Source organism: Dendropsophus ebraccatus, chromosome 15 (assembly GCF_027789765.1).
Source record: "Dendropsophus ebraccatus isolate aDenEbr1 chromosome 15, aDenEbr1.pat, whole genome shotgun sequence".
NCBI classification, from domain to species: domain Eukaryota; kingdom Metazoa; phylum Chordata; class Amphibia; order Anura; family Hylidae; genus Dendropsophus; species Dendropsophus ebraccatus.
Genome location: NC_091468.1, coordinates 30470662 through 30493687, shown reverse-complemented (window position 1 = coordinate 30493687; position 23026 = coordinate 30470662). Strand labels below are relative to the sequence as shown.

Genomic DNA, 23026 nt, shown 5'->3' with positions numbered 1-23026 from the left:
GGCCATAGCACTTGCATTTTTCCACCTAGAAACCCACATGAGCCCTTATTTTTTGTGTCACTAATTGTACTTTGCAATGACAGGCTGAATAAAGTACACTGCAAAACCAGAAAAAAAATCAAGGTGTGGTGAAATTGAAATTAAAAAACCGATTTCTTTTATTTGGGGGGTATGTGTTTTTACGCCATTCGCCTTGGGGTAAAACTGACTTGTTATATATGTTCCTCAAGTTGTTACGATTAAAACGATATATAACATGTATAACTTTTCTTGTATCGAATGGCCTGTAAAAAATTCAAACCATTGTTAACAAATATACGTCACTTAAAATCGCTCTATTCCCAGGCTTATAGCGCTTTTATCCTTTGGTCTATGGGGCTGTGTCAGGTGTCATTTTTTGCGCCATGATGTGTTCTTTCTATCGGTACCTTGATTGCGCATATACGACTTTTTGATCGCTTTTTATTACAATTTTTCTGGATTTGATGCAACCAAAAATGCGCAATTTTGCACTTTGGGATTTTTTGGCGCTCACACCGTTTACCGTGCGAGATCAGGAATGTGATTAATTAATAGTTCGGGCGATTACGCACGCGGCGATAGCAAACATGTTTGTTTATTTATTTATTTGTTTACTTTTATTTAAAACCTGGGAAAAGGGGGGTGATTCTGACTTTTATTAGGGGAGGGGGCTTTTTACTATTAACAACACTTTTTTTTTTTTTTACACAAATACTAGAAGCCCCCCTGGGGGACTTCTAGTATATACACTGTGATCTCTCATAGAGATCTCTGCAGCATAGATATGCTGCAGAGATCCATGAGATCGGCACTCGTTTGCTTCCGGCTGCTGCAGCCGGAAACAAACGAGTGCTGAGCCGGGGGCGGCGCCATCTTGGAGCGGTCCCCGGCCGGCTTCAGTATCGGAGATCGCTCCTCCGGGACAACGTCCTCACTATACCACCACCGATCATATGCAGCCGTTAATCGGAGGCAGCTATCATCTTTGACAGCTGCCTCCGATTACCTCATTAGCGGACCATGCCTGCTAATAGCCGCAATCCCGGGCTACATGAGGCACCCGGGATCGCGGCGGTTCAGAGCGCGGCCGCCGCGCGGCCCCGCTCTGAACGCGGGGAGGCGGCCCTGGACGTAAGGGTACGTCCAGGGTCGCCTAAGGGTTAAAGAGGACCTGTCACCGCCCGTGCCTGGGTGACAGGTTCCCCACCCCCATCTAGATCCCCTTATACAGACCTCATCTGGCCGAGGACGGAGATATCCTGTACAGAAGCTGGCGCGCGCGCTGTAGGGAGAGGTCCGGCGTCCATAGAGAATGAATGGAGCCGGACTCATCTCTGCAGCGTGCACACGGTTCCATTCATTCTCTATGGACGCCGGACCTCTCCCCACAGCGTGCGCGCCGGCTTCTGACCGGGATATCTCCGTCACGGGAGCGGGACTCGGCCAGAAGAGGTCTGTATAAGAGGATCTAGCTGGGGGTCGGGGGCATGTAACCCCGGAATGGGGGGTGACAGGTCTCCTTTAAGGGGCTTTAGGGGATATTTTCTTATATTGAGTAGCAGGGCTACCATTAGGAATTTTAGGGCCCCATACTGCTGACTTGTCTGCCCCCTTATCCCCCCTTACCACAAGCGAGTCTTTTACACGGGCTGATTCTCGGCAACAAGAGTCGCCAGCAGAAGGTGGAGCCAATAACCTGTAATCAAACTGTGTCAAGCTTATAAAGTAACTCTATGGAGCCCGACTTTGTTTTTCGAACACAGAGTGGGGAGAGGACACGCTGCAGCACATCCTCTTCCATATATTACAGTAAATCTGTGTATGTGCTCAGACCTTCTCTGTTGGCTAAATCATCACTCAATCAGTTATGTTGCAGGTGGCAGGCTCCATATACTATAATAGAACCCATCTCCTATAAGGAGTGCTGAGCCCCTCACATGCAGTGTGATGGAGCCATTATTGGGGGTCTTAGCACTGAGACACTCACCGATCAAACATTTTATCATGTCTGACATCACATTTATTGACAAATGCTTTAATGACCACCAATATGTTTTTCATGGAGGTTATTAAGAGGTGTTATTCTAGCCCCACATTCATGTGGTGAGGCTAGAATGAACAGTCATGGGTCTCCTCTGCTGGAAATTTTAATAAAGGAGCAGAGTAGATGGACCAGATGCTCATTTTCTCTAATCTTCTATGTTTCTAAGGCTGTGCTCACATAAATGGTATTGTTATATTGCAATTGCATAAATCATGATAGCTCAATTTTACTGTATCTAAAATTATGATAAAATGCATAAAAAAAAACAGCAAAAATGCCATGTACTAGGAAAATTCTCTACACTGGCAGTTTAATAAAGGTTCTAGGAACTCCTGTCTGGATGATAGGTGTTCCTGCTTCACCTAAGTGTCAATCTATGCTATTTGCATATGCTGCCACAGAAAAGATTGTACAAGTGACTGACTACCTCTCTGGTCACATACACAGCTGTATGCAAAGTTGCTGTACTAACATGAAAGGTTTGGTGTGGGGTGGGCCCCTAGAATCAATTTCCCTGGTGGGCCCAAGGTACCCCAGTCCGACACTGCAAGAGACTGTAAACATTAAATAGTTAGGACTAGTGCGTATTATGTATATACAATTATTGTGGCAATAAAGATTTATACTTAAAGTGTCACTGTCGTGAAATTTTTTTTTGCAGAAATCAATAGTCCAGGCGATTTTAAGAAACTTTGTAATTGGGTTTATTATCCGAAAAATGCATTTTTATCATGAAAAAGCAGTTTGAAGCTCTCCCCCCTGTCTTCATTGTTCTCCTATGGAGAGAGTTAAAGAAAAGACCAAAACAGGACAACAAAGAGTTAATCTACAAATCCCTCACGGGATATCTCCTGTGACAGTCACCACTGACCTGTCTGAACTCAGATTACAGCTGTCACCCAGCTCCATGCCTGTAATCCTCTGTTATCTGCTTTCTGCTGCCGGCTAACTCCCTCCTTCCTCCTCCCCCTCCCCTCTCCCTAGAGCAGACAGGGTACGACTCCTGCAACAAGTCACAATTTTCAGATTTTTCAGAGTGGATGAAAAAGAGGAAGGAGGGGGGGACCTGGGAAAAGGCTTTTTACATGCAGATAATGGCAGATTTGGCTAATAAACCCAATTACAAAGTTTCTTAAAATCGCCTGGACTATTGATTTCTGCAAAAAAAAAAAAAAATACGACAGTGACTCTTTAAGTGTAATAAAGCAATGTAATAATGTTTTTATTTGTATAGCGCACACAGATTCTGTATGTTTTTGGGTGTGGGAGGAAACCCACGCAAACACGGAGAGAACATACAAACTCTTTGCAGATGTTGCCCTTGGTGGGATTTGAACCCAGGACCCCAGCACTGCAAGGCTACAGTGCTAACCAATGTAGCAACCAAATAATTGTAGCCAAGGTATGGTAACAGCTAGCGGTGCTGCAGGGAGAGCGAGAGCCACGGCCGCGATGTGGGAGCTGTCAGTGTGTGGCCGCACGGTGTCAGCTGCTGTTTGAGTGAGATCGCTGATCACTGTAGTATTTTCAGTACGCTGCAGGCTGTGGGATCCCTATGCAGCCATCGCGTTGTTCAAAGTGTAAGGAGTTAAGATCAGAGCTGCCGGGACTGATATCGAGAGTGGCCTGATAGAGGTCTATGCGGGGCACGTCAGAGAGGATTTGTATTAGCGGTGCTGGGCGGCATTCAGTGGTATGTCAATTCTAGTAAGAGGCGGCTTTCAGTAGTCTGTCTATTCCAGTGAGAGGGAACAGTGGATTGTGATGTCTTAGGGGTGATTTATGATGAATTTTGGTGACATATATATGTAATATAATGAGTACATTAATTGTAAATAGAAATGAAATGTGATGAGTACATGAATTATCATGGATTATGAGTTGTGTTAAATTATAAATTATGACACAAAAATAAAGATGAATTATGAAGATTAGAATTCTGATTTTAAGTGTCATGATTGGTAGGGTAAAAGGATTGAAGATGGACAATGGAATGAATATGGTGAGTAGATGGGTAGTGTGGTAGTTGACTAGAGGACATTAGGTGTATACATAATGAGGTAGAAAATGAAAAGTACGTGGTATTGTAAGGGATACATGAGAATACTGGACAGTAGGTGTGAATGGAAGCATGGTGTGACTAATGAGGATGTGGAATGTATGGAGAGGAATAAAAAATGAAATGAAATAAACATATAATAATGGTAATAATAATAATCGAAATAATAGACAAATGGAAGGACAGTAAGGCATAAAGCAAGGTAAACATGTGTAAAGGAAGGAATAAAGGGATGAAATTGTAACATAGTAAAAACCTATAATGACATATAGTAAAAAGTCAAGGAAGGATGTTACACAGAATAATAAGTATATATAAGGTAAAAGATATCACATGCATAGTCGCTTAGATGACTAGTTATGCACGTTCTCAATGTATTCATTGACTAACTTGGCAAGACAATCTTTTATTTGTCACCATGGACATCTCCTCGCTATATACGGTCATTGACCATCAACTAGGTGGACAATCAGTCAAGGAATTCCTCACCAGTGACCCCACTATGCCACCAACCCAACAAGAGTTCATCCTAGACTCCATCCAGTTCATCTTACAGCACAATGTATTCCAGTTTAACAACAAGATCTTCAAACAAAACCGGGGCACTGCGATGGGCAGTACTTTCACGCCCAGTTTTGCGAACCTGTTGGTGGGCGACTTTGAAAATAAGATCATTTACCAACACCTCCTGTTTCCCAAGTGTATACACTATTGTCACTATATAGACAATATATTCATTGTATGGGATGGTAGTGAGTCCGAAGTATTGGAGTTCATCAATGACATTAATACGAATAACTGGGGACTGGAATTTACACACAACATATATTCAAATGAAGCAGAATTTTTGGACATTATTGTTTTTCATGAAGGCACTGACATCCTCACGAAAACTTTTTTCAAAAGTGTGGATGGCAATAGTTATTTACTAAAGATGAGCGAACCGGGTTTGGGTTCGAGTCAATCCAAACCCGAACGTTCGGTATTTGATTAGCTGGGGCTACTGAACTTGGATCAAGCTCTAAGGTTGTCTGGAAAACATGAATACAAACAATGACTATATCCATGTTTTCACATAGCCTTAGGGCTTTATCCAAGTTCAGCAGCCACTGCTAATTAAATGCCAAAAGTTCGGGTTCCGATCGACTCGAGCATGCTCGAGGTTCGCTCATCTCTGTTATTTATTATCAGAGTGGCCACTACGACAAATGGCTGAACATACCTTTTGGGCAGTTTGGCAGGATCCGGAGGAACTGCACGAAAACCAAGGACTTTAGGATTCAGAGTAAAATCATTACTAAACGACTTTTGGTCAAAAAATACCCCACCTCTCATCCGTAATTCTTGCAAAAAAGCAGCTCTCCTCAACCAACAACAATGCCTCCAGTCAGGGAAGAAGAGACCCACATCGGATCACAACACCAACCAGGATTTCCATTTGAACTTCATCACCACCTTCTTTTCTGACTTCAAGGCCATCAAATCAATTCTGATTAAACATTAGAACATCCTCCAAAGCAATCCGTTTCTCAAGGATACACTCCCTCTAGGTCCAGGTATCACTTTCTGAAGAGCATGCTCGCTCAAGAACATCTTAGCCCTGAGCCAACTCGAAAATACTTCTAAGAAATATACCTCTCCTTCCACTTCACTACCATTTCTAGCCAAACCAGTGGGGAACTACAGATGTGGTGTCAACAAATGTAAATGCTGCTTGAACATTGCACAGAGACATCAATGGAGACACCTTTCAAATTAAATCATATATCTCCTGTAGTTCTCCTTTTGTCATCTACTTGCTGACCTGTTCTTGCGGTACCCAATATGTTGGCCATACCACACAACCCCTCTGTACCTGCATGAACCAACACAGGTCAAACTTTGAAAGGGGGTTCCTGCTTCATAGTGTTTCCCGACATGCAGTTACCTGTAATTAGAGTAACTTCTCTTCATTCACGATCACTCCCATAGAGACTATCCCTGCAGAAGGCCTAAGATTCCATAAACTGCGCAGGCGCGAGAACTTTTGGATCTTCAAACTCAAAACTCTGATTCTATAAGGACTTAATGAATACATTGAGAATGTGCATAACTAGTCATCTAAGAGTCTATGCATGTGATATCTTTTACCTTATATATACGTTTTATGATTCTGTGTAACATCCTTCCATGACTTTTTACTATATGTCACTATAGGTTTTTACTATATGTTACAATATCATCCCTTTATTCCTTCCTTTACACGTTTACCTTGATTTATGCTTTACTGTCCTTTCATTTGTCTATTATTTCAAATATTATTATTACCATTATCATGTTTATTTCATTCCTCTCCATTCATTTTCATTCCTCTCCATACATTCCACATCCTCAATAGTCACACCATGCTTCCATTTACACCTACTGTCCAGTATCCTCATGTATCCCTTACAATACCACAAACTATCCATTTTCTACCTCATTATGTATCCACCTAACATCCTCTAGTCAACTACCACACCACCCATCTACTCACCATATTCATTCCATCATGACACTTACAATCAGAATTCTAATCATCATAATTTATCTTTATTTTTGTGTCATAATTTATAATGGAACACAACTAGTGATGAGCGAACATGCTCGTTCGAGCATTAGGCTACTCAATGGTACTCGTTACTCAGACGAGCATCTCGCGATACTCGAGAAAATCTCATAATCCGTTTCCTGTAAGTTTGCGCGCTATTTCTCAGCCAATAAACATGCAGGAGACTCTTTGGTACATCCGGCGATCACGTGGGACCCATACATGTTGATAGCAGCGATTGGTTGACCAGATCAGATGACCCTGCCATATAAAAATCGCGGTCAGTAGTGCTCGCTTCAGACGTATGCTGGAAGACATTAGGGACAGAGCTGCTGCTGGTCAGGGAAAGAGTTAGGGAGGAAATTGGCGTTCCAGTAGACAGGGAATACTAGCGAAAAAACCAAACAGCCCTTGTAAGGGCTTCAAATCGTTTTTAAATTAAATTACTACAGACTGCTGGCTGGGACTTGCAGTGCAGCTACCACGATTTCAGCAGCACACTGTGGTGATCGGCTGCTGGCAGAAAGGGGACATTAGGTGTTGCATATAGACCCCTAAGAAGTCCTCAGTACTCTTATGATTTGTAGCTGGTGGTGCTGCTGTAGTTAATTGTATTGCTGTGATTTGTAGTACACCTGCATAGAACTTCACTGTTCATTGTAAGGGGGTGTCACAGTGTATTGGTGCAGCCACCATCAGATTGTATCTCACAGCCCCCCCAAAAACTAATGGGACCACTAGCATATTTCTAGATTTCTGTCTTTCTTACTCAAGCCATATTTAAGATCACTACTGCTTGCAGAGTGTAAAGGGGGTGTCACAGAGTGTAGTGGTGCAGCCACCACCAGATTGTATCTCACAACTAAAAACTAGTGGGCCCTCTAGTATATTTTCAGATTTCTGTATTTCTTACTTTCTGACTTGGAGGTGCTGGGCTGCCCTGCCCCTGGTGTGTTGTCAGAGCGGGTCTTCAGTGCAGCTGGTGGCATCATCAGTCACTAATAAGCGCACCCGCCTGTCAACTGACAGCGCTGACAGGCTGGCGTTTATTAATTTATTTATTTATTTTATTTTATTATTATTTATACCCTGTGTAATTAGCAGTGAGCTTGGTTGCGTGTGACAAGGAGCGAAACCTGGTGGCGGCTCTGCAACTTGGCAGCCTCACACATGTACCATGCCTGGCCCACTTCTTCAACCTAGTGTTGCTGCAGTTCCTTAAAACCTACCCCAATTTGGCTGACTTGCTCACTAAGGTGCACCGCATCTGTGCGCATTTCCGCAAGTCAACCAGGGAAAGTTACCCCAACTGCTACAGTCAAATTCAAAGTCGAAACAGGGGTGGGGGGAGAAGTGAGGAGTCAAATTATGCAGAGAATGTTACCCCAACTGCTACAGTAAAAATTCATAGTCAAATTCAATTTAGCATCCTTGTCTTGTCCATTTCGAACCATATTATCTGTGGATGTCATCTTACGGGTGTCCTCTGCCGTCCTTTCACCAGTACCTTCAACCTTTTTTCGATGTTGTAGCAGTTTTAAAGGCATTATTGACCAGGCCTTTCACCAGTAGCGTCTATCCTTCCTAGGATGTTGTAGTAGCCCTTTTGAAGGATGGATTGACCAGGTCTTTTCAACAGACAGGCTACCGCACTTGCCCTCTCTTAGAGACTCGTTAAAGGATTGAAAAAGTGTATTCATTCAATCAAATCAAATTCTGGGGCCTCTTAAGAAGACTGTATTGTTATTCTTCGTCCCTACATCCAAAGATATGCCTCTCACGCACAACTGCATGAGGGGGTGAGGCTAAATCTAGCCATAATCTGGCTATTTTAGTTTTAGGTGCAGCAGTGCCGTGGGTAAGCGGCAACAGGCGGTGCTCAAACTGCTGAACAGCACATTCTACCTTCCTTGGATGTTTTAGCCATTTTGAAGGCAGGATTGACCAGGCCTTTCACCAGTAGCTTCTATCCTTCCTTGGATGTTGTAGTAGCCTTTTTGAAGGCAGGATTGACCAAGTCTTTTTAATAGACAGGCTACCGCACTTGCCCTCTCTTAGGGACTCTTTAAAGGATTGGAAGTGTATTCATTTGAGGGGGTAGAGGCTAAATCTAGCCATAATCCGGCTATTTTTATTGGAAGATTGTATTATCCATCTTGGTCTGGGTCTGTGGTGTCAGGCTAAGTTTTTGGATGGTTCATATGCTACCTCTGTTTTTAATGGTTCTCTGTGTCCTCACTGCCATGCTGTGTCAGGCTAAATTTTGGGGTGGTTCATATGATACCTCTGTTTTTAATTGTTCTCTGTGTTCTCACCGCCATGCTGTGTCTGGCCTAATTTTTGGGTGGCTCACTTGCTACCTCACTCACTTTTAATGGTTCTCTGTGTCCTGACTGCCATGCTCTGACGTCAATACGTTTGTGGAGGAGCGTAACTGGTTGCTGGGGGCCCACCGATCGCGTCCCCAGCAACCAGATGTGTTATCTTTTTTTTGTGTGTGTAGCCGCGACCAGGGCCTCACCACCCCCGGTCGATTGGCATCAGGTGTACCCTTGATGGTGACTGACAGCTGGCCTAGCCAGTTAGCTGTCCCCACCTAGCTTCATGTCCACTATAAATCAAAGCCTCTGGCCTCACTCCAATTTTTTGGGAGGCTCACTTGCTTCCTCACTCACTTTTAATGGTTCTCTGTGTGTTCACTGCCATGCTGTGTCTGGCCTAATTTTTTGGAGGCTCACTAGCTACCGCTTCTACCTTGATCACTCTTTCCTCACCACTATGCTGTGTCAGGCTAAATTTTGGAGTGGTTCATATGCTACCTCTGTTTTTAATGGTTCTCTGTGTCCTCACCGCCATGCTGTGTCAGGCTGAGTTTTTGGGTGGTTCATATGCCTACCTCTGTTTTAACCAGGCTGTTGCCCAGAATTTGGCATAATGGTGTGATCAGGCAGCCTCAAAGGGATCCATACATGCTGCTCCTGCTGTTTCCTGTGCATTTCTGTTGTTTCCATAATTTTCTGAGGTTGACAGGTTTTCGCACGACCTTCCCTCTACCGAACTTGGGTCCCCTGCAAAAATGCTCAAGTTTCCCATTGACTTCAATGGGGTTCGTTACTCGAAATGAGCACTCGAGTATTGGGAGATATTCATCTCAAGTAACTAGCACCCGAGCTCATCACTAAACACAACTCATAATCCATGATAATTCATGTACTCATCACATTTCATTTCTATTTACAATTCATGTACTCATTATATTACAGATATTCACCAAAATTCATTATAAATCATCACCCCTAAGACATCACGACCCACTCTTCCCTCTCACTGGAATAGACAGACTACTGAAAGCCGCCTCTTACTAGAATTGACATACCACTGAATGCCGCCCAGCACCGCTAATAAAGATCCTTTCTGACATGCCCCGCATAGACCTTTATCAGGCCACTCTATATCAGTCCCGGCGTCTCCGCTTTTAACTCCGCCCACTTTGAACAACGCGATGGCTGCACAGCCTGCCGCATACTGAGAATACTACAGCGATCAGCGCTCTCACTCAAACAGCAGCTGACACCGTGCGGCCACACACTGACAGCTCCCACATCGCGACTCTCTATCTCCCCTGCAGCGCCGCTAGCTGTTACCACCACCTTGGCTACAATTACAGTGGTACCTCGGTTCTCGAACTTAATTGGTTACGGAAGGCAGTTTGAGAACCAAGCAGTTTGAAAACCGAGCAGTGTCTTCCCATAGGAAATAATGTAAATGTAAATGATTACATTCCCACCAATAATTACCTACAATACTCATTTATTACACTGATAAGTGCGCAGTATAATGTACAGGACATTAAACATAAGAAATGTTCATCAGAACCAGCAATTATAGTACAGTAATCACCAACTTCTCACCCATCCTTTATTGTATAGCGTCCCCCCATCCAAGCACTGTAATGTATGGGAGATGGTGGTGCACTGCCTGTACTACTACTGCACTGTATATGCACTCCAGCAGTCTTATACAGCACTGTACTGTATGTGAAGCCTCACCACTGCTTAACGGGGTAGTGCGGCGCAAAAAAATTATTCACAGAATAACACACATTACAAAGTTATTCAACTTTGTAATGTATTTTATGTCTGTAAATCGCCCCCTTCCCCGTGTCCCACCACCCCCGCCTGTGTACCAGGAAGTGCGTGGTGCATTATACATTACCTGATCCGTGTCGAGGGCCGTCCGCCATTTTGTGCCAAACGTCATCTTTGGACGGACGAATTGCTGCCGCCGCCCCCCCTCTGCCGCGTCACAACTGTGCTCAGCCGCGATTGGCTGAGCACAGTTATGCTCAGCCAATCGCGGCTGATGACGCGGCCGCGTCATCAGCTGCTCAGCCGCGATTGGCTGAGCATAACTGTGCTCAGCCAATCGCGGCTGAGCACAGTTGCGACGCGGTGGAGGGTGGGCGGCGGCAGCGATTCGGCCGTCCGTCCGAAGATGACGTTTGGCACAAAATGGCGGACGGCCCTCGACACGGATCAGGTAATGTATAATGCACCGATCCAGTACCCTAAATAGGGTGATATGCTTCAAGCCCATGGGGCTACAAGGTGAGATTAATACCTCCCTCCCTATTTTGTCACCATTACCCTCTGATAATCACACAAGGCGCCGGTGCTCTTTTTCTTTGCTTCTTTTTCCTCTAGTTCTTTTTTACTGTTGTTATATGGACAATATGTTTATGTTATGGTTTGGCACACGTGAGGAAGCAGAACATTAAAGGGGTCATCCACCTAAGAAAGAAAAAAATGAAATGCTAGCTAGCTCTTTCTGGCAGGGGGACACTGAGGGACACAGGGCACTGGAGGGACACTGAGCATCCCTCTGCCATCATCCTCTCCAGCAGCAACAGCCCGCACAGCTCTGGGAACCGGGTCTTGACATCGCCAATTTATCCAGGAAGTGAAGCCTTGATGTAGTCGTGCAGTGAAAAAAAGCACTTTATAAGCATTTCCCATAATAAGTGTATATTAATGATTTGTATAACTAAGGGTCCATTTACACAGAAAGATTATCTGACAGATTATCTGCCAAAGATTTGAAGCCAAAGCAAGAAACAGAGATGAGGCCCAGAGATTTCTCTTCTTTTCAAATCCATTCCTGGCTTTGGCTTCCAATCTTTGGCAGATGATCTATCAGATAATCTTTCTGTGTAAATGGACCCTTATACAATACAATATTTTCACCTGACTTCTTTAACCCCTTCAGGACCAGGCTTCGTTTTTGCAATTTCGTTTTTTCCTCCTTGTGCTTAAAAGGCCATAGCAGTTGCATTTTTACACCTACAGACCCACAAGCCCTTATTTTTTGCGCCACTAATTGTACTTTGCAATGACAGGCTGAATTTTTTCATAAAGTACACTGCGAAACCAGAAAAAAATTAAATGTGTGGTGAAATTAAAAAAGAACGCATTTCTTTTATTTGGGGGGGGTTTCGCTTTATTCCCATGCTTATAACGCTTTTATCCTTTGGTCTATGGGGCTGTGTGAGGTGTAATTTTTTTGCGCAATGATGTGTTCTTTCTATCGGTACCTTGATTGCACATATGCAACTTTTTGATCGCTTTTTATTACAATTTTTCTGGATTAGATGCAACCAAAAATGCGCAATTTTGAACTTTGGGATTCTTTTACGCTTACTCCGTTTACCGTGCGAGATCAGGAATGTGATAAATTAATAGTTTGGGCGATTACGCACGCGGCGATACCAAACATGTTTGTTTATTTATTATTATTTATAACATGGGAAAAGGGGGCGATTCACACTTTTATTAGGGGAGGGGGCTTTTTATTATTAATGACATTCTTTTTTTTTTTTACTTTTACACTTATACTAGAAGCCCCCCTGGGGGACTTCTAGTATAAGCACTCTGATCTCTCATTGAGATCTATCCTGTATACGGTGCTGAGCCCGGCCGGAGCACAATATATATGGATTGCTCCTCCGGGACAACAGAGCGATCCACCCCACTAGACACCAGGGATGGCTGCATACAAGTAATCAGATGCAGCTGTCGGCGATCGGACCGGGCCAGTTAATAGCCACGGCGCCGGGCTACATGAGGCACTCGGGACCGCAGAGGTTCAGAACGTGGACCAGCTCTGAACACACGTAGGCGGCCCTGGACGTACAGGAATGTCCAGGGTCGCCTAGGGGTTAAGGCCCAAACTAGCTGCAGCAGTAAGGGGTTAAGGGAATGTGTCATCAGAAAATGACAATATTTAAATAATGTTTTATGTTAAACGTATTTTTAAAGAATTTTTGGTGATTTTTTTCTAATTTTGCATTTTTCTATCTATATTATAAAATAATCTTAAAATCTTCAGTTTTCATTCTCACCACTGAGACTAAAACTAAACTGAAACTTCCTATTTTGTCTGTCATGATAAGTGGAGGCTGCTGTAAAGGGATTTGTACAGCATACAGTGTCATGTGACACCAGTAAACATAGGAGCTCCAGGAGACTGGACCTGGATATACGCTTTATATCCCATTCCATGCCGATTTAGATTGTAAAGGTTATAACAACAGAGACACTTTGAAAACACTACCGAGGTGTGAACATATATAAATGGAGTGTATAACAACAGCTTCTGTTGTTCACTTTGCCTGACACTATGTAAAGCATTTTGCACAGCTAAAAAATTTCCCATCCCTACTATAAACTTGACTAGACTGGTCTATAAAATAAGGATGCTGGGACCAGGGGAAAATATATGTAACTAGGTAAATAACTGGCTGAGTGATAGGAAACCACCTGATCATCCAGCATCCAGGAAGAGAACAGCACAGATCTCCCCCCACACAATGGACTCTTCCAGCTCAGAAACAAACTGCCAAATAGTGACAGACAACTTTTCAATGACCACCCTTATGTAATAGGGCCAGTGTCCTATTAGAATGATGCTCATAATATATATTCATGAGCAAAACTCCATGAATAAAATTCATATCAAAATTCAATAAAAAATTTTAAAGATTTTTTTTCCAACTCTGACTCCAGCCAAAGCTAGCTCCGACTCCACAGCCCTGGTTCCGGCTCATGGTCCCCACCTGTGACATCAGCCAATCAGTGGCAGGACATAGCTGTAGTCCCTGACTGGCTGAGTGGGTAGTTCCTGTGGGGCTGCGATGATTCAGGAGTGCGGAAGCTGATGGAGAAGCGGATATATCTGGGCTTATGTCTGACCTCTATGTCACAGGTATCTGGCATTGTAAGGCGTTTTCCTTTGTGTATGGTTAATATTTAGTTAGAAATATAGAAGATTGTCAGCAGAAAAAGACCACCTGATCCGTCTAGTCTAGTTTTGTGTTGTTTAGGACATGGTGGCTGGAGACTGCATTCACTGCACACACACAGAGGAATCTGCTTTATATCTTATTCACTCAGAAGTCGCCCCAGGATCATGTAGGACATTACAAAGAAGCTGCTGAGCCAAATCTACTTTACACCAGTTCGATAAATAACTCCCTTGGTATCTGATTAGCCATTTATGAAGGAGCTGGAGTTATTAGAGTCAGAATAGGTCCCTGATAAAATTCAGAAGCCGAAGTTGGAGTCTCCAACTCCACAACCTTGGGGTCTACTTCTTTACATTAAGTTTATTAATGACCTTGTAGAGGGGCTATAAAGGAGAATCTCCATACTTGCAGATGACACTAAAATAGGTAACGTAATCACCACAGAGGAGGATGACCTAATATTACAGGGGAGAGGAATATATTATTACAGGGGAGGATAATCTCATATTACACTGGGGGATAATATATTACAGGGGAGGAGAATATTACATTATAGAGGAAGAGAATATACTTTTACAGGGGAAGATAATATTATATTATAGGGGAGGACGATATAATATTACAGGGGAAGATAATATATTATTATAGAGGAGAGTAACATAATATTACTGAGGAACATAATATATTATTACAGGGGAGGATGATATTATATTACAGAGGAGGATACCAAGCTTAGATGCTGCACTATAAAACCTGTATAAAACTTGTCTGTGTCTTCTGTCTGCTTTAGGCCTGATTAACATTATGTATGAACAGTGGCCGCTGCGCAACACGTCCCGGCCGCTATCTGAGATGTTCACTTGGCTAATACTGCAATAACGGCTGGGTGAACATCACTTCATGTTACTTGGAATGCGGGCACATTTGGAGTGTTCCCATGCTCCAATTAACCATAACACACAATGTAAAGTACGGCCGGACTCAGTACTTTACATTGTGTGCACAGGCTATTTTGTGCGTTACTGAATAGCGACCGCACAAAACAGATATGCGAGTTTTCTGTGCAGCCGCACAGAACAGCGGCCGCAGTGTATAAAGACTGTATACACTGCAGCCATTGTTGTATAGAAAATAATGTTACCTACACTGTCAATAAACAGTGGCTGTTGTTGCAATTTGCAACGGCTGTTATCTATTGAATAGATACAGTGTGAACATGGCCTTAAAATCGCTTTATTTCATCAGTGGACAGTGTCGACTGCCGTAAAGCTCTGCCCAGTTGCCACTGTTAACCGAAGAAATAAAGTCAGAGTAAAGGGGGTTAAAGAATCACTTTAAAGGGAATCTGTCATCTGCAATTCATTTTCCAAACTACTGACACGGTTAGATGCTGTTAGGACAAGGATACACATGGTACCTTTCATATATCTGTCTGTGATTTCAGAAATATAGATAAATGCTCTTATACAGTAAGAGGAGTCAGATATTTTCCTGAGCTCCTGAAGTGCAGCAACCTGTAACACCTACTCTCTTCTCCTTCCCATACCTGATCCTGCTGGGACCAAGCTTCCAGGTGTCAATCAAGCAGGGAGGGGGGAGAGAGGAGACACAAAAGCTTGCAGCTATTCAGGGGCTTAAGAACGCCTCTGTGACCACAGAATAAAAGCATTTCTTTGCATCCTGGAAGCACAGACAGATATATGTCAGGAGTTTGGAACATAAATAACATTTGACAGATTCTCTTTAGCCCTTATGGATAGCGTATGGATGTCACCAACTCAGGACCTTCCTGTATTAATGCAGACAAGCGGCTGTAGAATACTCTTCATCAGCCTATATACCATGCATTGGTGGCATGCACTACTACATCTACGCTCCAGCTGCACAGACAAAACTTGTAACTAGACAACTCCTTAAATATAATAACATTATAATGGTGTCTGGCTAAAGGCCTATTTGGGGATCATAATAATGCTTATGGGTAATTCAAGAAACCCCAAACAGAGAAGCACAGGAACACATGCCACTACAACATGGCCCTGACCAGACCTCCAAAATCAAATCTGACAAGTGAAATAAAATTGTGCCAACATGCCACAAACATCTAATAAAAGTATGAGATTTAGCAATGAAAGACACAAGTATTCATACCTAAATCTCTCCTGTCCAGCTGTATCCCAGATCTGTAGCTTCACATATTTACCACCAACGTTTATAATCTTGGAGCCAAACTCTACTCCTATTGTGTGATTGGAATCTTCTTTAACTGAAAAGAAAATGTGTAAAGGCAAGAAAGCAACTCATGTACATACTATTAATAGTCTTACCATGTATCATCGATGTCTGCCATAACATTAATTGAGGAATATTTATTATGTCATTACAATGGCACCAGCAAGTAAACCCCTTATGGCCACAGGACAGCAATGGCAGTGTCATCTTTTAACAGCATGACGTTTTCTGTCACACTCCAAAAATCGTTCAGTAATGATTTGAGGAAAATTACAATAAGATCTAATAAGCATCTGTGGTATGTGCTGGAAAACCAGTTTGATCCATAGTGGCTTAGCACATGGCTGTTTAGGTGGCACAAGGTAGACATACACAATACTAGGCAAATATTAGGCTATAGTTTAAAGCAGGGGTAGGGAACCATGGCTCTCCAGCTGTTGCAAAACTACCACTCCCATCACGCCTGGACAGCCAAAGATGTCTAAATGGTCCCTGGGACAGGACGTGGATTGGAGGCAGCTATGCAATGGTATCAGAGGTTTTGGGGAAGCAGGTGAGTACAAATTTGATTTAATGTTATGGTTGTATACAGTATGCAGACATTCTAGAAAAAAAGAATAGATACTTTAGCCCAGATTAGCTAAAAGACCATTTTAGTCAATCTTAAGGCCCTATTCCACGGAACGATTATCGTTCATAAACACGCTCCAACGACTGCTCGTTAACGATCACTAAACAATTTTTTTTACCGATAACACATGTGGAAATGTGAACGACATATGTAGTGTAAAGATTATTTTGCGGTCGTTACATGGTTATTTAAAACGTTTGCCAGGATGATCATGACCATCCGACACACCTCCTTTTTTTAAACCTTTAAAAATTTCTAATTTTACAAACCGATTGGCAAATTATCTTTCAAAGACCAACGATTTTTTTCGACATGCTGAAAAACTATTTTGAACGACAATATAACGATTTTGTCTTTATCGTTTGCTCGTTTACACCTCTTCCACAAAGCGATTATCATTAACGAGCGGTCGTTGGAGCGAGTTTATGAACGATAATCGTTCCGTGGAATAGGGCCTTTAGCTTGCTTCAAACCAGAATTGTGCACCAAAATTTGGTGCATTTTTTGCTCATTTGAACAAAGACCAAATACACACCCATTTTGTGTTTGAAACATTCATTTAGCACAAGTTGGGCCAAAATTCTGGCACATCCGCAATAGTAAATCTACCAAATATGTGAAACACATTCTACTTGTGGTGTGAGTGTCAAAAGTCTAGACGTTAAAGGGATAAACCCATCTGGGACACCTATGGCAGTAATTTGAAACTGCTGGAGGTACCCAAGAGCTATGTTGTCTGCACAACTCCTATTAAAGTCAATGGGAGCTACGCAAATTGCACAAACCTGAGGTTTCAGACATTTATATATATGCTGGTTAAATACCCTAGAGAGAAAAACAAGAGCAGAGACCAGACATGAACACAACCATTGGAACAGGATTCAAGTTACTGACTTACATTTCTTCTCAATAAACTGGTGCAGCAGGCAGGATTTTCCAGTCCCAGCATTTCCAATAACCAGGAATTTGAACAGGAAATCTGGAAAGCAGCAAAATGGTAAATTGCAAAGTGACCTCTCAGAAGCGTACATCAACAGCTACAAATGACAGTCCCCTTGTCTTAAAACCTTTCCTCAGCACAGATGAATTCCTATACAGTCATGTAAAAGCAGCCTTGGCTAGCTTAAAGTGACACTGTCACCTCCTTTTTGCATTCTGACATCTCTACACAGGTGTAAAGGGTAAATTTAGCGGTTTTCATACCTTATTTTATATCATACGTCATGGTGCTTGTTCAAGTAAAAAGTCATCTTTTATCAACTGTAGATTGTATTAAGTGGGCGGGGTCTCACGGCATTAGCGCCACTTAGCCCCGCCCACAACACCACAGTTGGCCCCCCTCGCCGGCCATTGGAACAGGCTGGTTGAAAGGTCTAGACCCCACCCCTTTACGTCAGCCAACCAATGGGTGTCAAGGGGGCGAGGCCAACAACGCCCACTTAATACAATCTGCAGTTGATAAAAGATAACTTTTTACTTGAACACCATGACGTATGATATGAAATAAGGTATGAAAAACGCTAAATTTACCCTTTACACCTGTGTAGAGATGCACAAAGGGGGTGACAGTGTCACTTTAACATGAATCAATTACAATGTATTGAAGATGCTTATGGCACCAAATTCATGCACACCATTGGGAAGTCTTACAGGAAAAAGAATCTCTGTTGCCCATAGCAACCAAAGCTCCAGACTTTTTTACCAGAGCTCCTTAACCCTTTCACGACCTGGGATCATTGATGCCTCATCAGCTTATGGGATCATAAAGATGCCATAGGCTGCTGTCCCCTGCCGCTGTTACTATCTTATAACAGAGGCAGGGGTGAGAGGGGAGGCGGCAGAGCTCACAGGCGCGCACCCAGCACGCGTTCTGCCCTCCCCCTGCCGGCCTCCGTAGATGGAAACCGGCTACCATCGTGGCTCTGCGATCAGTTCGCAGAGCCCCGTTGGACACTGGAGAGACAATTCTCCCACAGTAGAGGGAGAATTGTCTCTCCGGAGCCCTACAGATACTGCGGTCGTGCTGATGTATAGGGTTAACTCTCCGGTGCTGAGAGTTGCGGCGGGTCCCTGGCTATCACTGATAGCTGGGACCCACCGCGGATGACACAGGCGTAGCGCCTACGCCTGTTTCATCCTCTGCAGTAAATTCTCGTCGCTGCAGCACCAGGCATAGGCTGCAGCAACGTAACTTTACAGTGCAGTGGCGGGAGGGGGTTAATGTGAAGCTGTCATTAGGTCTTAAATGAGGGCAGCCGTCTTAAATGAGGGCAGAAAAAACAAATGACAAATACTGAGCAGATCAGTGTATTAGGTTGGGTTCACACTGCATTTTTGCATTCTGTTCAACGTATGCTTTTTTAATTGGTTACTTTTAACGGACAGAAAAACGTAGTCAACACTACTTGTGTCCGTTAAAAAAAACGCATCCGTTACAATCAGGTTTTTTTTAAATGGAAGTCAATGGAAAAAGGGGACATGCTGGTTCTTTCGGCAGAAGGCGGAATCCACCTATGCATGGAATGGAGTCTATGACACGGGCGGAGACGCGCGTGGCCGCCAGAGTCCGCGAGTGGATGTGAGCTACGGCATCCACAACGGGTTTTCTGTTGGGATTCCGTAGTGTGAGCAAAAATGGCAGATCTGTGGTGGAATTCCACCTGCCTGTGTCACACAGTGTCTCTTGTGTCAATTCCGATAGCGGAATCCGCCCTGCCATAGAATGGTGTCTATGGCACGGGTAAAGATGCGTGCCACCTCAGGCACGTACGAGCTTCAGAATCCACCGGAACTTATCTGTGCGGATTATGTAGTGTGAACCCACCCTTATTTGTGATATTTTTGTTTTTCTGCCTCTTGAAGTGTCATTATTGTGTGACTGTTTATTGATGCGTTTGACATGTCAATTTTCAATAAAAAAGATTTGGGGGGGGAACAAGGACAATAAGTAGTCTTCTCGATTATGTGCATGAGCCCAGTAGTCCTCAATATTCATAAGCAGCAAAAAAAACTCCGCCCACCAGCTGCTGATTGGCAGTTGTCTATCCATGCTGTGTAAAGTCAGTCAACTGTCAATCAGCAGCTGGAGGGCAGGGTGAGGGGTGTGGCAAGAATCCCATTCTCCTGCATATTAGTAGAATGGCTGAATAAAATGATGTCAGTAAGGGTGCGTTTACACAGACAGATTTATCTGACAGATTTTGGAAGCCAAAGCCAAGAATGGATTTGAAAAGAGGATAGATCCCAGTCTTTCCTTTATGACGTGATCCCTGTTTATAGTCTGTTCCTGGTTTGGGCTTCAAAGATCTGTGAGATAAATCTGTCTGTGTAAACACACCATAATGCACCAATCTCTTCAGTATTTCTGTCACTAGTTCATGCGGTCCTCATTTAAGGCAGAATAAAGTACAGTAAAGATTTCCTTTGCGTACACTTATAAAGAGCATCATTTACAGCTTGCTTTGGCCCATGCTACAGTGACCTATGTTTAGGTAGTCTACAATAAGATATCTTTTATTTATCTCCCCCAATGTCACATAGTACTGCTCATCCAGTCAAATATTCAAAATACCGCAAAACCATTTAATCCCAGCACCAATGTCATGTCATACTGTCAACAGCACTTCTAGAGAATTTTTACAGGAAAAGTGTAAGCAACAACATCAGTGTAAGAAACAACATCAGTGTAAGAAGCAACAATCTGGGTATTACAATGTAAGATCCACAGTGAGAAAGTACCTGTCATTGTGTAATGTGATTAAACATCATCATAATGGGTTTGTGACTATAACTATACGTGATCTTGCAATCACAGATCATTTCTCATTGGGTTCTATGTTTACATTGCCTGTTTGCACAGTAAGTAGGACATCACCAATGACGCTGGATTTATCAGATGACAATTTAGAATAGTTTCACACAGAAAATCAAAAGCTTGGAAGTCAGCTTGGAAGTCAGGAATTGGCAGTTATCATATAAAAGGACTGTCGGTGATAAGGGGGTGATCCGACCTATCTGGGGGAAAAAATGGATTCTTTCTACCTTGCTCAATGTTTTGTGCCTTGGATCCCAAAATTGTGGCTCTATGCCACCCCTATGTCCTGTTTCATGACGAATCTTCTTGCCTCAGTCTTGAGTTGCGTGCTGTGCTATGCCTGCATCTCCCGACATCCCATTGATCATGGCCCTTTCTTGTCACCCCCCCCCAACAGTGCACAGACGCCAACTCAGAAGAACAGGGAGGTACAGCACAGAGGGAGCAACACCCAGACCAGTCATGCCTCTAGAGATGTCCCAAACCAAAATGGCGCCAAGGAAAGGCTGACGCTTCCAGTGGGCAGGTGGAGGGAGTAAAGTTAGGTAAAATTATTCCCAGTAATTGAAACACATTACAAAGTTATATAACAATAAAAAAAAGATGAAAGTAGATCGCACAGCCTGGCTCCCCGCTCACAGGTCCAAGACGGTCATGATCACCAGCCACTCTATGGTGCTCAGTCCCAGAAACGACAATGTAGTAATAAATCCAAAAACAAGTGTAGGACAGCACTCACCGATGTGAATAAACCGTCCTACACTTCATTTTGGATTTACAAAGTTATATAACTTTGTAATATGTTTCAAATCACCTATCTGTCCCCCTTCCCTATCTTTTCCCCTAAATCCCCACCAGGAAGTGAAGTAAACCCAGTCTTACATAATGACTGTTGACCCCAGGCTTTTCTGTGGAAGCCATTTTGTGACAATGACACCATCAAGAGGGAAACTGGTCTAAGCCCTGTTAGGCCAGCCTCCCTTTGTCAGATGACTTAGGTTGCTCAGCTCTGATTGGCTGAACAAGATGTAATCCAGCTAACAGTTTTACAGAGTCAGTTAGACATCACAGGAGACAAAGTGCATCATGGGAAAGCCCAAACCAGGAAGTAAAGAAAAATGAAGCCACCAACTGGAGCTTCAGGGACCTGCAAACAGAAATTCAAACGGAGACAGACTCCAGAGGGATGGTAAATATAAAAACTAGGTTTTATTGATTGATTTTTTTTCATTTTTTATCAGCACCCGAGTACTCCTTTAACCTCTTAAGGACATATGACGTACCGGTACGTCATATGTCCGCATTAGCACTTCAAAGCGGGGCCGCGCGGCGGCCCCGCTTTGAAGTGCCGCGATCCCGGGTGCCGCGAGTAGCCCGGGACCGCTGCTATTAGCGGGCACGGTCTGATCGCCGAGCCCGCTAATTAACTAATCGGAGGCAGCTGTCAAAGTTGACAGCTGCCTCCGATTACCGGAGGCAACGTTTCCCTGGTGTCTAGTGGGGGTTATCGCTCCTCCGGGACCTTTTCCCGGAGGAGCGATCTCCGTTACTGATGCCGGCCGGGGACGCGTCCAAGATGGCGCCGTCCTCGGCTCGGCACTCGTTCGTTTTCGGCTGCAGCAGCCGAAAGCAAACGAGTGCCGATCTCATGGATCTCTGCAGCATACCTATGCTGCAGAGATCTCAATGAGAGATCCAAGTGTATATACTAGAAGTCCCCTAGGTGGGCTTCTAGTATATGTGTAAAAAAAAAAAAATAAAGTGTTGTTAATAGTAAAAAGCCCCCTCCCCTAATAAAAGTCTGAATCACCCCCCTTTTCCCAGGTTTTAAATAAAAGTAAACAAATAAATAAATAAATAAACATGTTTGGTATCGCCTCGTGCGTAATCGCCCGAACTATTAATTAATCACATTCCTGATCTCGTACGGTAAACGGCGTCAGCGCAAAAAAATCCCAAAGTGCAAAATTGCGCATTTTTGGTCGCATCAAATCCAGAAAAAATGTAATAAAAAGCGATCAAAAAGACGTATATGGGCAATCAAGGTACCGATAGAAAGATCACATCATGGCGCAAAAAATGACACCTCGCACAGCCCCATAGACCAAAGGATAAAAGCGCTATAAGCCTGGGAATGGAGCGATTTTAAGGAACGTATATTTGTTAACAACGGTTTTAATTTTTTACAGGCCATCAGATACAATATAAGTTATACATGTTATATATCGTTTTAATCGTAACAACTTGAGGAACATGCATAACAAGTCAGTTTTACCCCAGGGTGAATGGCGTAAAAACACATTTCCCCCAAATAAAAGAAATGCGTTTTTTTTTTCAATTTCACCACACTTCGAAT

At 43.3% G+C, this 23026-nt stretch overlaps 1 protein-coding gene across 3 annotated transcripts in view; it reads right to left on the bottom strand.

Annotated features, from left to right (window-relative positions):
* LOC138774572 (ras-related protein Rab-4A) overlaps nucleotides 1-23026 on the bottom strand; it is a 149982-nt gene that overhangs the window by 100888 nt on the left and 26068 nt on the right. For all 3 annotated transcript variants that reach the window (XM_069955580.1, XM_069955577.1, XM_069955578.1), the window contains 2 exons: nucleotides 17755-17835; nucleotides 16145-16259 (listed from right to left, as the gene is read on the bottom strand). In XM_069955580.1, coding sequence (XP_069811681.1) covers nucleotides 16145-16259; nucleotides 17755-17835 — 196 coding nt within the window. The remainder of the gene's footprint in view (nucleotides 1-16144; nucleotides 16260-17754; nucleotides 17836-23026) is intronic.